General features: G+C 31.8%; 1 protein-coding gene across 1 annotated transcript; it reads left to right on the forward strand.

Moving 5' to 3' along the window:
* Positions 1 to 667: 667 nt before the first annotated feature.
* LOC139525073 (cell adhesion molecule 4-like) lies at positions 668 to 15,308 on the forward strand. The gene is made up of 3 exons (XM_071320252.1): positions 668 to 764; positions 7,590 to 7,889; positions 14,986 to 15,308. Exons 1-3 carry the CDS (start codon positions 716 to 718, stop codon positions 15,306 to 15,308), a joined length of 672 nt encoding a protein of 223 aa, XP_071176353.1. The 5' UTR covers positions 668 to 715.
* The last annotated feature ends 98 nt before the right edge of the window (positions 15,309 to 15,406 follow it).

Raw genomic sequence — 15,406 nt, forward strand, 5'->3', positions numbered from 1 at the left:
TATGCGGTATGGGCTTGGCTCATTTTTGAAGGCCGTACGGTGACCTATAGTTGTTAATGTCTGTGTCATTTTGGTCTCTTGTGTACAGTTGTCTCATTGGCAATCATACCATATCTTCTTTTTTATATTGGCAAAGTCATGGCTAAAAATAAAAAGACAAACAGACAAATAATAGTACAGAAGACACATATACAAAGTGCCACAACATGACAAAATATTAAACAATTTAATCGAGAAAACGTATGTCATGTATATATACTTACAAAAACATGACATAAACACAAATTGTTCGAATATACGAAATTTTGCACGAGCAATTAATATCGATGATTGATGCACGGCATGGCATGTCCACTGTGCTTGATTCCATTGTTTTAAACGTTTAAAAATGGTATACAGATGTTTACGCAAAATTCATCTTATCCAACACACATAAACAAAAACGATCAAAGGTCTGATCAACCCAGAATCAATGGAAATGTGATTCTTCACATGACATTGACACTTCATAAATTTAACAATGATCGGTGAAATGTATTTACCAACTACACAAATGATTTAAATAGAAAATATCTATAACAAACCAATCAATATAATAAATATGCAAATGTCAAAACATATAAACATAATTGCGTAGGTTTACCCTGTATGCTTCGTTAATCACGACAATGTACTTAGAAGTATAAGAACTGATATACTTCCTTTTCATGTTGAAATGGACTATTTGTTTTTCTTGGTAATAACTTATATGGTCCTGATGCTCGGTAAGTATTTCATATATTTACGAAAGTATTTAATTCCCCATGAATAGTTTTAGTTCAGTCTATTGATATAATTTACAGTCGATCAACCGTTATATTTCTTTGTAACAGACCTATTAAATTACAAAAATGGGTGTACGGATCTATTGAATTAAATGTTCGTAAGGATAATGTTAGTATTGGTAATTTATGTTTCAATTAAATTTTTTTAGGTTAATAGCATGATGTCGAAACTCGATTCTACATGTATGTGTGTTAATCAAACCATTACTCAGAATTTTATAACTTCTGTGGTGAGACACAAACTAGTGCAAAAGTTTAAAATATATGACATACTATACATTTGTACAAGTTTAAATGCAACTTTAAGAAAACATGTCAGAGTAAATCCTGTGTTAAGCGTCAAGACAAACCTCACGTTTGCGGGATTTTCTAGCAGTGTTGAAGACCTTGTGCTGTTTACTGCTCTTTGGTCGGTCGGGTCTCTTTGGCACATTCCCCATTTCCATTCTCAATTTTTTTCCTTAAAAATATATAGATTTTTTTTAAAATGTGCATGAAATTGTATTCCACTTTACCAATAACATTCAATAGGATATTCTTTTGTAATGCGTGCATGTATTGTAAAGTACTTTTTTTTTATTAAACTAATCATAGTTGCTATGTTTAAAATATATTCTCTGGATTCGTAAAATCCATAAATATCATTATTATCTTTTTAAAACAAAATGTAAAATCAGTGTATCCTATTTTCGCTAGTCAAGGGTTGCGATCCAAGACCCTTTTTTGCACCGGTAAAAATAAAAGCAACATTTGTGAATAAAATTCCATCTACTAGAAGATAAAAATCACGTCAATTCAGACTAAATAATTCAGGAACTGCAAATATTTGTTGACATTACAACAGTTGCACAAGAAACATGCAGGAACCTTAATTAGTGATTAAAAACTTTTAAAAGTTCGTAAAATATCTTTTCGTTATGGATTTGTTGCGCATCTACAATCAGCACGTGGCTATTGATTATTTATCTAAAAATCGGTTATTGATTTAGGGATGTTCGGCGGTAGGATACGCGGCCGGGTGGTCAGTGGCTGTCCGTTCATTAAAATGAATAAGCTTTCGCGAAATCTTTCAAATCTAAATGGTGCAATTGCTTAGTACATGAATAGATAGTTTATTTGTGACTGTAATTGTTCAATTGATTTTTAGACAGGAATTGTCACAAACTTCTGTGTTACATTTTTTTTCTTCAAGTTATGTGTTTTAAAGGTATATGATATCACAGTTGTTTTTGTCTTATTTCTAAATTTGTGTTGTGTGTGTGAATGTTTAATTTTTACTTAAGATCATGTGATTGGGTCTAGATTTTCAAACATAATTTTCATTCGATAATAATCGATATTTATAGGCAATGTATTTACTTTAAATATATTCATGCAATAATTTTCAGCTTTAAAATAACACACATGTAGACATTTTCAACTAACAAAATTATAATTGAAGTGACATATTTATCTTTGATTTGGACCCAGTTTTCATTTTGGTCAAGAACAAAATTTTAGCATAAATTGAATACAAATATATCTTTCAAATGTTTAATCTAAACCTCTGTTTTAATTTTGCATTTTTTTAGCCTCGTTTTCAAATTGTTCCAAATCAGGGTCCAAAATTAAACTTTGTTTAATTTCAACAAAAATAGAATTTATGGGGTGCTTTGAAATGCTGAATATACACATGCATTTAAAGATTTTGGATTTTTGGCTCCTTTATTCAATTTGTAAACATTGAGGTTCAAAAGTTTTGTTTGATTTCATCATCAATTGAATTCTTGTTTTTTTTTATATACTAGTAGTTATCAAAGGTACCAGGATTATAATTAAGTACGCCAGACGCGCGTTTCATCTACATCAGACGCATCAGTGACGCTCATATCAAAATTTTTATAAAGCCAAACAAGAACAAAGTTGGAGAGCATTGAGAATCGAACAATGTTCTTAGATTTGGATATTGACCTTAAAAGGAACTTGCTCAACTGTGTAGGGTTCGACCTCCACACGGAGAAGGATTTGATGTCACTCTATCAGCCTCTGGTCTACAACCAAATATGATTATCTGTAATGCGCGTATTTTATTTAATGCAGCTATTAAAAACTACAAACAATCATAACCTCATGGAGCTAAAAATCTATTTCAATATTAAGAGGGATGAAAGTAGGATGATTGTACATGTATCGTTACTCATGCCTATCAAATATATAGTGAAGCCATTCCATACAGAAATGTCTGAATGTTGTTCAGTGGTTGTCGTTTGTTTATGTGGTTAATTAGTGTTTCTTGTTTCTTGTCTATAAACTAGACCGTTGGTTTTCCTGTTTACATGACTTATCAATAGTCATTTTTGGTGTTGTTGTGTGACAGCCAATGCTACGTGTTGAAGGCCGTACTTTGACCTATAATTAACTTACCTTTCATAAATTGTGACTTTGGATCGAAAGTTATCTCATTGGCACTCATACTACATATTCTAATATCTATCTAAGCATTAACATGTTGATACCCGTAAAATAACACATACCGGTCTTCCGCAGGTTTTAACGTCAGAATTAAATCTCTGAGACGTGTCTTTGTTTAAAACATGTTCGTTCAAGCAACAACAAAACTTACCCTTTAAAGGTAAACATTCAATGAACTACCAATAACAACGCAGTAAATACTGGACTGTATCAATGGAAAATATCAAAGGTGGAATTAAGCACACCAAAAACTTTGAAAAATTGTCGCCCTTGACCTAAGTAAATATAAGGCATACATTGAAGAATTTTTTGAAATTGAAAGAAAAGTTAAGTTAAGTTATTTTCATATAAGAAATTGGTTTATCACTTCCAGCTATGAAATCCGATCACGTATTCTTTCGGAGGCGGGCTGATTCAGTTTTCCACTACACAATGGGAATAATTTATCAAAATGTTGACATTTTAGTTGTCCAATCCACTATTAGCGAAGTGATAGAAGAAAAATAAAGAATTCCATTATGTAAAGCAGATAGGAGGATACCATACCTTAGTCTGCCATTTCTTTTTCTTGCAATGTGCCATTACTTCTTCAAACAAAGGTGTTGTAAACAAGACCATCAGCAAGCACTCACAAACTGATGTGTTATTAAATCTGTTTCAATTTTTGCGAAATAATTTCAAAAGTTATTTATGTGGAATAAAGGATTCGATGTTTTCTTAATATATGCATTTAGTCTTAATAAGTATAAATGATATAAATAAAGCTAGAGTATGGTCTCAAGATGCAAACGTATTTCATGTTTCAATATTTGTTATAAAACTGCTAATTTAAATCACTTTCCCATATTTATCATTCGAGAATCTTAACGCAAGTAAAGGAATCCTAATACCATTCATATATTTATATAATTTTGTTATTTTTTATCATTATATTCAAAAAATGTTCCTGACGTTAATAATATTTTGAAATATTTTATTCATATTTTCACTAGATCACTTGATTTCGCTAGATCAACAGTTGCATATTTTTTTTAATTTCCTTTGATATATGTCTAAATCAAACAATATCAAACCCTGAATTTTATAATAATTATTTCAAATTTACATGCATGTAGAACATATCCTCACGTAAAGACTATTTAACAGGTTGATTATCTTTAAAATAGATCCCGAAATTAATAATGAATGTTTTAAAAATCACATTTAAAACCACAGAAACATGTTGGTTGAAATCTTCTATTTGCATTCCAGTTTTGAAATATTTTACATAACTAAATCCAATCTTATGAAAATTGAATTTCTTTCAGTGAACACAGCAGTGTGTGCTCAAAAGTCCTATTATAGTAGATTTCAAATATAAACACTACAAGGTATACTCCAAAATTACTTCTAATTTTCCTCATATGAAAGCTTACAAAACATTTTTGAATGAATTAGTTCCTCCTTGATAACTTCATGACACTAAATTCTTGGAAAAACAGTCACGATATAAGAAGCAGAATTACTATTCAAAGGAATCTGAGAAGTGAATTTAAACAAATTAAATCAAATATGGTATGCACATTGATACCAAAAGATTTTAAACATTGCAAATAAGAATTCCTGTGAAGAAATCTCATCTTATCCATCTGAAAATTGAAAGTGATTAAACCTGAATAGATTTTCTTGTTTCACTGGCAACTGGACAATACTACTTGTTAGTATAAGGGTTAACATTTAAAAACAATCTTTATTATGAAAGAACAGTTTTAATTTTCATGCATATTAACATACAGTTAACAATTCTTAATTAAATATTTTACTGACTTAGACTTTTTGGTGAAAAGGAGATAAATCATATTTATTGGGGATTTGAAACAAAGCAAACAAAAATGCTTTTACAAATCATTTTTTTTTTATTTGAATAATCCTAGGTGAAGAAACACTTCAGGCAAATGAATGTTGTAAGGTTAGAATATGTGAAGAAAAAAAAAACTGTACAGGTAGAATCAAGGTAGACTCAGCTATAACATTACCAACAGATCAATTTAAATGTCCAAATTGAATTGTCAATTTTACAATCAGATTGAACAATAGGCAACCGTAAACAGCAACACCCATAGTCAATTCACAGTAACAGTCCTCAATATGCTTTCTACATTAGGAAAACGATGGTTATCTACAGATGGTAATATTTTTGGGCAACTACAAAAGCCTTCAACAGAAAGGCCGTTTCCTTAGCAGTGAACTTTTTTCAACTATGAACAAAATTTCCCTCACATAAAAACCCTTTTTACTTTTTTTTTGTTGAATATGAATATCGATCTTAAAAGATGATTTAAAAGATATTGCATCATTCATTTTTTTTTCATTAGCTGACAAAATAGAAAGTCAAGAATATAAGACATTTAATTTAACAATATAAAATAAACCCATGGGTTAAGGTAGCACAATACAAAGATTTTTCATCCCCAATCAGACATCTTTAAACTGATGTAATTCAACTCATCTTTCTTTAAATTTTATAAATGAGATACCAAAAGAAAGAAGAAGGATTAATCTTTCAAATTGTGATAATTTTATTATGACATAATTATAACATTATTAATTGTTATGTAATTAGTTGCCATATTGTGATGTCTATACTTGAATGAATTTAGCTTCTTTGTTATTCATAGCATCCAAAAATATTTTATAGATTCTTGCACAACACAGTTTGACCTCCAAAACTGTGTCTCAGATTTTTCCTATTGTATTTCATTCTCTCATAAATCTTCAATGAAGTTTGCAACATAAATTCATAAGAGACCACTAAATTCAATTGGGTATAAAATTTGTTCTATTGATGTTTTTGGAAATCTGAGACACAGTTTTGGAGGTCAAGCTGTGTTGTACAAGAATATATAAAATATTTTGGGATGCTATGAAGAACAAAGAAGCTAAATTCATTCAAGTGTGGACATTACAATATAGCAAGTAATTACATAATAATTAATTACGTAATAATTATGTCATAATGAAATTATCACAATTTGAAAGATTAACCTTTCTTCTTTCTTTTGGTACCTCATTTAAAAAATATAAAGAAGGATGAAATGGATTACATCAGTTTAAAGTTGTCTGATTGGGAGTGACAAAATCTTTGTATTGTGCTACCTTAAGTGGGTGTATTAAAGTCCTTAACTAAGAGTCTTTTTAAAATATATCTTCCACCTATATAAAAGAAGTCACTACTGCAATGTTAATTCCTAAAAACGTGTACATGCTGGATAATAAATACTCGTTTTTCTGAAACCTGTACGGCGTTTAGAGAAATTGAAAATAATTGACAGTGATATTCGCAGGACATTTTCTAGGCAAACAACACAGAATCTTTGTCAAATGCCAAATTGATATTTTGCTGCAATGAAAGAATTTAACGGAATTAAACTAGGTGTTGACAAATTGTCAAACTATTTTTGTCTTTCTATTGTGTATAAAACATATTTTCAGCACATAAAAAAACAAAAAAATTATGGTAATTTACATTTTTGTTTGTTTGAAGTTCTACGTTCGGATATTCAATTTTCAAATATACTGCTCACATCCACTTTATTTGAACTTTGGTGGATAGTTGTCTCATTGGCAATCATACTCTTTATTACATGCATCTGTAAAGCGAAAAAAAAAGAACTTCTAAAGTGCATGCATGATAGGTATGAGAAAACAACCTTATTTAAATGATTTCGTTAATAAAGATAAAGGTTGATATGTTGTTTGTTCACCTGCTGAAAATCTAAGGCCGTTTAAAAATATTTTGATGGATATAACGTTTAGTCATGTAGGTTTGATGCCTCTTTTCTAAAACTTCAGTTTAATGCCAATACGAAGTGCATGTTGGCATTTCTCTTTACAGTATAATCATACTTGGAGCTATTTTGTCGTTGTTTTCAGAGCGAGTCATTATCGCGTCAATTCTACAAATCACGAATTGCAGTTGAACGGAAATAACACATTAAAAAATCATAACTGGTTATTGTTAATTTTCATTTTACTGTCGAAATATTTATGTAGTAAGTCACTATGTTTGAGAATTTACTACAGCAAAATGATTCTATGCTTCATTAAGTTTTATGAAAATATTATTTCGGCATATTTTCTTATTAACTTCACTTATCATACACTTCATTCAATTAATGACATTAGTTATAATCATAACTTCAACCCAGATTCTACCTCAGGTCGATATTCAGAATTTAGAAATAAAATTACAATTATATGTGTATATGAATGCAAATTTACAAATCTATGAAATTAACATACACTTCATGTTAACGACTTAAATTATATTTATAGCTTCATCTCAGATTCCTCCTGGATCACCAGTCATCGACGGACCACCTGTCATAGTTTTGAATTCACAGATAACGTTAACATGTACGTCTGCCAGAGGTGATCCACCACCGACTGTAAAATGGTTCTTCGACGACACGGAAATAACAACTGGTGTTTCTACAACTACTGTTGGTACAGCAGTGACAACATCTCTAACGTTTACTGCTACCATGGATGATCATTTAGAGGTTGTAGAGTGCCAGGCTGAAAATGGTGTACTACAAAATCCTTTAAGTACTACTAAATATATGGAGGTACACTGTAAGTTTCACTTTTATATAGGATGTTGTACATTGTAACGTTTGGTCTATCGGTAGACACAGTTTGTTTGCTGTTTGGTAGTCTGCATAACGTGAAAACGCAGAATAAAGTCATTTACTTTTTTAATAATGCATCGATATAACACACGAAGTACAGATGTGAATATTACATAAAGACGTGTATATTTGTAAGAATATGTCTATCGAATTAAACTTGTTTTTTTTTTTTAACCTCCGTGTTTTTTTGTAGTAATATACATATTTATTATTACAAAACCTTTTCAACGTTTACAGGTTTTACTGCAAGATTACCTATACAATTTGCTGTTATCGTTTTGATAAATACAAAAGCCTAGGGAATAAACACCAAATCTCAATCGGTAAATAATGTTTTTTCTTTTCATTTAGCAGTCGTTGATTATTTCAGCAGCATGAGATTGACTTTGTTTAAAGGCACGGAACTGTAAACTCTTGTTCATTTGCCTTAAGCTTTAACGTGGAATAATTTCTGTTTGCTGTCATCCATTAAATCGTTCAACTTCCGTTTACTACGTTATTGATCATATGCATGCCATTATTCATGGCTGTTTTATATGTGATACAAATTGTACTTGATATAGATGAATAGTCAAATAATCTTAAGATCAAAATACAGTCGTCAACCAACTTATAACTTATCATATGACATACGAACACACTTTGTACGGTTCTTCGCTGAAAACGTAGACATGCACGTGAACAATATTTAATAAAGTTATCAATCTATCTTTGTCATCACGATCAAAACACACATTTTTAGTATATTAACACGTATCTTATGATAATTAACATTTTATCAATAAGCGGGTGAAATAACAACAAGCGGCCATTTGGACCTTTACATCATTTTACAATTCAAACTGAAACACATGAAAACAAAATAAGGATTATTCATGGAACGCCACAGATGTCTTATGTGGAACTGTGATATTACTTTATGTTGTTTTATTATTAATTAATGATATTTTGTCTTAACTTAATATGGTTTTGACATTATGTAATGATGTTTTAATATAACGCAATATGGAGTAGTCATTACTTAATGATATTTCGATATTACACGATATGGTTTCGTATTGACTTGATATAGTTTTGTCATTACTCAATATGGTTTTGTCATTACTCGATGTGGTTTCACCATTATTTAATGTGGTGGTGTCATTAGTCAATGTAGTTTTAACATTACTTGATGTGTAAATGACTTATCGTAATGTGTATGTTTCATTACATGGTGTGGTTTTGTTATTTTGTAATGAACTGAAATAAAATTCATTCTTCTTAAAGGTGAGAGGCTTCTGACTAGTTGCAGGCTCATAACTGCAGCGGGTATTAAAATGTTTAGTAAGATCTAAACCTTCCCCTTATACCTTTACCCAATGTAGAAAAAAAGTACAGCAATACGCATAGTAAAATTCAGTTTAAAAGAAGTCCTATGCCAAATATATTTCATCTGTGTCATTTGAATTATTGAAATATTGATGTTTAAATCTGATGCCTTTTGTTAGCTATTATTCATGTGTTTCTTTGTCTAATATGTTCTCCTATTTATTTGTATTGTAGTCCTGTAATATGATGTTGTCATTGTAATGTTATATTTAACATTGCCATTAAAGTGCGAGGTTTGGCATGCCACAAAACCAGGTTCAACCCACCATTTTTTTTCTTAAAAAATGTCCTGTACCAAGTCAGGAACAGGAACAGGGCCATTGTTATATTATAGTACGTTTCTGTGTGTGTTACATATTAACGTTGTGTTTTCGTTGTGTCTTTTGTTTTCTGATATATTTGAGTGTGAATTCACATTACTAAAAGACGTGTCACGGTACTTTTCTATCCCAAATTAATTTATTTGGTTTTGATGTTATATTTGTTATTCTCATCGGATTCTGTCTGATGCTAAGTCCGTGTCTCTGTGTGTTACATTTTAATGTTGTGTCGTTGTTCTCCTCTTACATTTAATGCGTTTCCCCCAGTTTTAGTTTGTTACCCCGATTTTGTGTTTTGTCAATGCATTTACGAGATTTGTACAGCGGTAAACTACTGTTGCCTTTATTCATATGACAGTGTTCCAACATCACCATATGGAACAATTTGTGGGTCAAAATTTAAGTTCACCCGAGAAATAAAGAATGAGTTTGTTTTACACCAACGTTACACATGAATTTTATTTTCTTTACCGGACTGAGGAGCAATATCGGTACGATACTAGATGTACAAATACATATAGTTTTTCAAAAGTCTTTATTTCAATGATATTTTGATTTTTTTTTAAATATGTCACCTAGTGTTCGGTTTCATCTTTTGACAGATCGTAGGTTTTGTCGTTGAAGATCTATAACATTGTGGTCGTGGCACTGTCGTGCAAAATGTCAAAAATATATCTCGAGTGGTCACATCAGCAACAACTAGATCACGGTGGTTCCACGATTGGTACACGACAGAAAAAATAGAATTGTAATTTGTCGCAAGTAGGTCATGCGACAGTCGTGCAACAGTCATGCGACAGTCGTACGGCAGTCGTAACTTGTATTTTTTCTTCAGGTTCAATGTCACTGGATGCACGTGTTACTGTCGTGTCACTGTCGTGTCACTATCGTGTCACTGTCGTGTCACTATCGTGTCACTGTCGTGTCACTATCGTGTCACTTTAGTATCACTGTCGACGACTGTCGACCCTTAGGCGACTCTTAGCAAGGGCTCTTGAAACATGCCAGGTGTACTATACTGCCCCCACTTTAGGCGCCGTTCGATCCATGGCCCAATTGACCAACGTTGAGCGTTTTGCTGGTTCCTATACTGTTCGTTGGGTCGAATCAACGCTAACATGACCATATGTTAGCCACCCTCTTTAGACGACAGACAGTATGTTTTTCCACACATTTATTTTCGCCAAATTGTATTTTTCTAAATAAAACGAAAATATGCCGCACGTCGAACGTACCACTGTCGTAAAACAGACGGCAGATGTGCGACAGTCGTACGATTATTGTTATTTAAATGGTATAAGGAGGTACTCATGAGAATGTGTTTATCGCACGACAGTCGCACGACCGTGGAAGACACTCTCACGACAGCCACAAGACAGTGACACGACAAAACATCGTATAGCAAAAAAAAAAGTTCATGTCCAATTCTTGTTCACACACCAGCGCCATGATGCTTAAAAGATCGTGCGACTGTCGTTTATCGATCACAGATGACCTGCGATTTGACCAAATAATAAATTCAATGTCGTTGCGCTGTATAAATGTGTCGTGGGTTCGTTGTGACCAGGGCTTTACTTTCAGTCTTAGTTGTACTTAACGGTAGTCTGTAATGAATTCCTTCTAATTTAAAAATTTTGTTTTTGCTTGTAGGAAAGTCAAAATTTTTCCGTTAAACAATCCTTGCAAAGTGTATCGGTCATAATGAAATGATGACATTATATGTATGTTTCATTAGATTACGTTATTTCGATTGACTAATAGCATTCCTGCATATTTCTGAAATTTAACTTCATTTCAAAATGAAATGTGAATTTCATAGTGACACAAGTTTCCAAAATTAAAAAGTTAAATAAAAGAACAACTTGATATAAACCTTGTTTTCATGAACCTAGATATAAAAAAAAAAACACATGAGTGCCAAACACAGTTGTTATTTATTCGTTTGATGTGTTTGAGCTTTTGATTTTGCCAGATGACTAGGGACTTTCCGTTTTGAATTTATCCCACACTGCAGCACCAGAGTCTTCCACATACTAGGAAAAAGAAGACGAAGATTTATAATGTCAGATTGCAAATGATATTCCATTATTACAGTTAATAAAAGAAATGTTTGCATTTCAAAGCCATGCAAAAATAATTTCAGTATCTTTTCCTCAAAATTAAGCATACTTTAGACAACCAATCCTAATGTACGAATATTACTAAAATCAAAGAGCGGTTGCTAATTTGACAAACATTATTGCATTATTGCTTATTGATACATATAGAATAATACATGGCAAAATCCATATCGCATCCTGTATCACTACGAGAAACCAATACCAGTCCCGAGGGCTGATATTGGTGGAGTGGTGATACAGCATGCGATACCGATTTTGCCATGTTTTAATCTGTGAATCAAACTATATCTTAAAAGAGTCAAACAAATGGGATATTCCTTTTTTCTTTTAATCGTCCGAAATTATAAGCTAGAAAAGAACATTATGATTTCCTGTATTTTTCCAGCTGACTTTTTTTTCTATATAGACTTCCCTTTTTGCTTAATATCCACATCGTAATATCTTCTATAACCTTATTACATTCTCAATATAAGTTAAAAGGCCATGTTTTAAAATGCATATACTAACGATACTGTCGAAGCTATTATTTCAACTAAAATTAATATTTCTCAAATAACTATTATAAGGTGTAGAAATATTTAAAGCTTTATTGATTATTTGGCGATGATGTTATTCATGATCATTTTAATGTTCTGACGAGGTAAACAGCTAGACAAACATTTATTGAAAGGTTTGCTATCTGTTCTAACCAAATTAAAATCGTGAAAATTTGCATTTGTGTTTAATCAATCAGCTAGGTGATTAAAACAAACTTCACAAAAATTATGCGGACCAAATAAACAATAAAACTTCAGATATTTCTACATCTTTTTGTGTCTTTTTATATATATATGTATCTTACATTAATTTGTAGGATCCTTTACTATAGATAATTTAGCTGATCTGTAACAATAACATCTTCATGCCTTATATATCATGTACTGCAGTACGCCGCTAGATTAAAACTGACGTGGAAAGGTAACACACTGCCAGCGAAAGCTCTTTTTATGAGAGCCCAGGTGGTCGTGTGGTCTAGCGGGACGGCTGCAGTGCAGGCGATTTGGTGTCACGATATCACAGTAGCATGGGTTCGAATCCCGGCGAGGGATGAACCAAAAATTTGCGAAAGCAAATTTACAGATCTAACATTGTTGGGTTGATGTTTAGACGAGTTATATATATATATATATATATATATATATATATATATATATATATATATATATATAAGTCTGAAAATTACTCCAAACAGTGTTAGAGTTAGATTTTCTACTGACAATTTTTTGTTCGTCCCTCAGCGGGATTCGAACTCACACCTTTGATACACTACAGCACCAATCGCTTAGCCTCATGTCCAGCGCTCTAGACCACTCGACCACATCCGCTATATAAAAATATAACTTCAATAGTCGTAGTGTTACCTTGTCACGGAAGGATAATCTAGAGATAGACATGAGACATGTGTTTTTTAAGCGTGTGTAGATGTTATATTGTTATTTTTATACACAATGTATTTTTCATTTGTCAGTGATCTAACTCAACCATTTTTATATATCATATGGGATCATGATGCATTTCATTATACAGTCACTAGAAATAAGTATATCATACAAACAAGTCTAAACAAGTGACAAACCATACAATATATATGCCCACTGGATCTCAGAGTGATAGAGATACATGGTTAATACAAATATTTATATAAGTCTGAAAATTACTCCAAACAGTGTTAGAGTTAGATTTTCTACTGACAATTTTTTGTTCGTCCCTCAGCGGGATTCGAACTCACACCTTTGATACACTACAGCACCAATCGCTTAGCCTCATGTCCAGCGCTCTAGACCACTCGACCACATCCGCTATATAAAAATATAACTTCAATAGTCGTAGTGTTACCTTGTCACGGAAGGATAATCTAGAGATAGACATGAGACATGTGTTTTTTAAGCGTGTGTAGATGTTATATTGTTATTTTTATACACAATGTATTTTTCATTTGTCAGTAATCTAACTCAACAATTTTTATATATCATATGGGATCATGATGCATTTCATTATACAGTCACTAGAAATAAGTATATCATACAAACAAGTCTAAACAAGTGACAAACCATACAATATATATGCCCACTGGATCTCAGAGTGATAGATATATATATATAGATCGCTCGTAAAGTTAGTGGGTATATTTTTTTTTGGAAAAAATATCGATTTTAGTTGAGATGATAGGACATTTGTCCTATGCAAGGAATACAGCAACTAGACGTCATAGGTCAAACGTTGACGTCATTCGAATTATGACGTCACGCCAAGTATGCGATACGGGGTATGCGATACAGGGTAGGTGATATAAACTGAAAAAAAACCTTCCTTAGAGATACAAAATTTCTGTATTTTGTACTAAATATATGATAAAGAAACATTGACATTATTTTGCATTTATGTTATCTATCTTCAAGAAAAATAAGTGAATCGTTATGGAAAAAATACAGATAATTCGTGAAAAGTAGTAAATACGCATTTGTTTTTAATAAATAAAGGCAACATTAGTATATCGCTGTTCGAAATTCATCAATCGATTAACTAAAGAACAAATCCGGGTACCAATTTAAAACTGAGGGAAACACATCAGATATAAGAGGAGATTTTTAATGTGTTAAGGCGACAAAGATGATAAAGTATAAACGAATAAGGATGTCTTCGTCTAGATTTGTGTATCTTTCGCCATTCTCTTACTTGCTGACGATAATTTTAACGGACTTTATATTATCTCAAGCGTTTAGTATTATATTGAAAGCATCCAAAATAGATATTAAAGGGAAACAATAAATATAATAGCGATATGATCAATTAATGATGAGCATGAAATAACACCCACTGGAAAGGAAATATATGAGTCAGACATATCTTGAGAATGACCATTTACAGCACTAGAGTCATAAAACATCTTTAAAAGCTGCTTCAAAATAAAGGAATAAGTATACCGCCACAATTATGTACATTATTTGTATAAGATATTGTTCATGAACATGATCTGATAAACAGACATGTTTGAATTAGTTCTAAGGGGGAAATCTTGAACTGTCATTCAAACATTCTGATCAGATTATTTATTGCAACAGTTACTTTTGCTGACGTACATATGTCTAACATGAATGACTATTCAATCATTGTTTTTAAAGTAAGAATAAACTTAAGATTGGGCAGCGCAATCGTGTTATATTGATTTCGTATGTTTACATATGTTGAATAGTTTCACCACAAGCACCAGTTTTGACTGGTTCGACCAATTTAACACCAGGACAACAAGGCATATGGACATGTGTTTCTGCCAATGGTTATCCAGCAGGTGTTATGAGCATGCGAAATGAAAATAAAAATACTCAGTTTACTACTGAGTTTACATCTTCCACTGTATTAGATCAAAAATCTTATGATGTTACTGGTACCCTTATCTGGAGCCCAGTGATTGTTAACAATGGAGACACAATTTGCTGTGATGTTACACATACGACCACATCTACTACTCCATGGACAGTCTGCAGACAAATTTTAGTCTCTCGTGAGTATTTCTAATTTGAACATTTAATATCTTATCTAGTCAAGAAAATACACATGTTTGTTTGTTTGACACGTAACAATCATTGTAGTTTTTCATTCTCATACTGTTATAA

This window comes from Mytilus edulis, chromosome 5, assembly GCF_963676685.1.
Source record: "Mytilus edulis chromosome 5, xbMytEdul2.2, whole genome shotgun sequence".
NCBI classification, from domain to species: Eukaryota; Metazoa; Mollusca; class Bivalvia; order Mytilida; family Mytilidae; genus Mytilus; species Mytilus edulis.

Excerpts from the sequence above, each read along its gene's own strand:
- LOC139525073 (XM_071320252.1), top strand. The coding sequence starts at position 716 with ATGGACTATTTGTTTTTCTTGGTAATAACTTATATGGTCCTGATGCTC. Across the intron at positions 765-7,589 it reads TTATATGGTCCTGATGCTCG|CTTCATCTCAGATTCCTCCT; the intron begins GTAAGTATTTCA and ends TTATATTTATAG. Across the intron at positions 7,890-14,985 it reads TAAATATATGGAGGTACACT|TTTCACCACAAGCACCAGTT; the intron begins GTAAGTTTCACT and ends TATGTTGAATAG.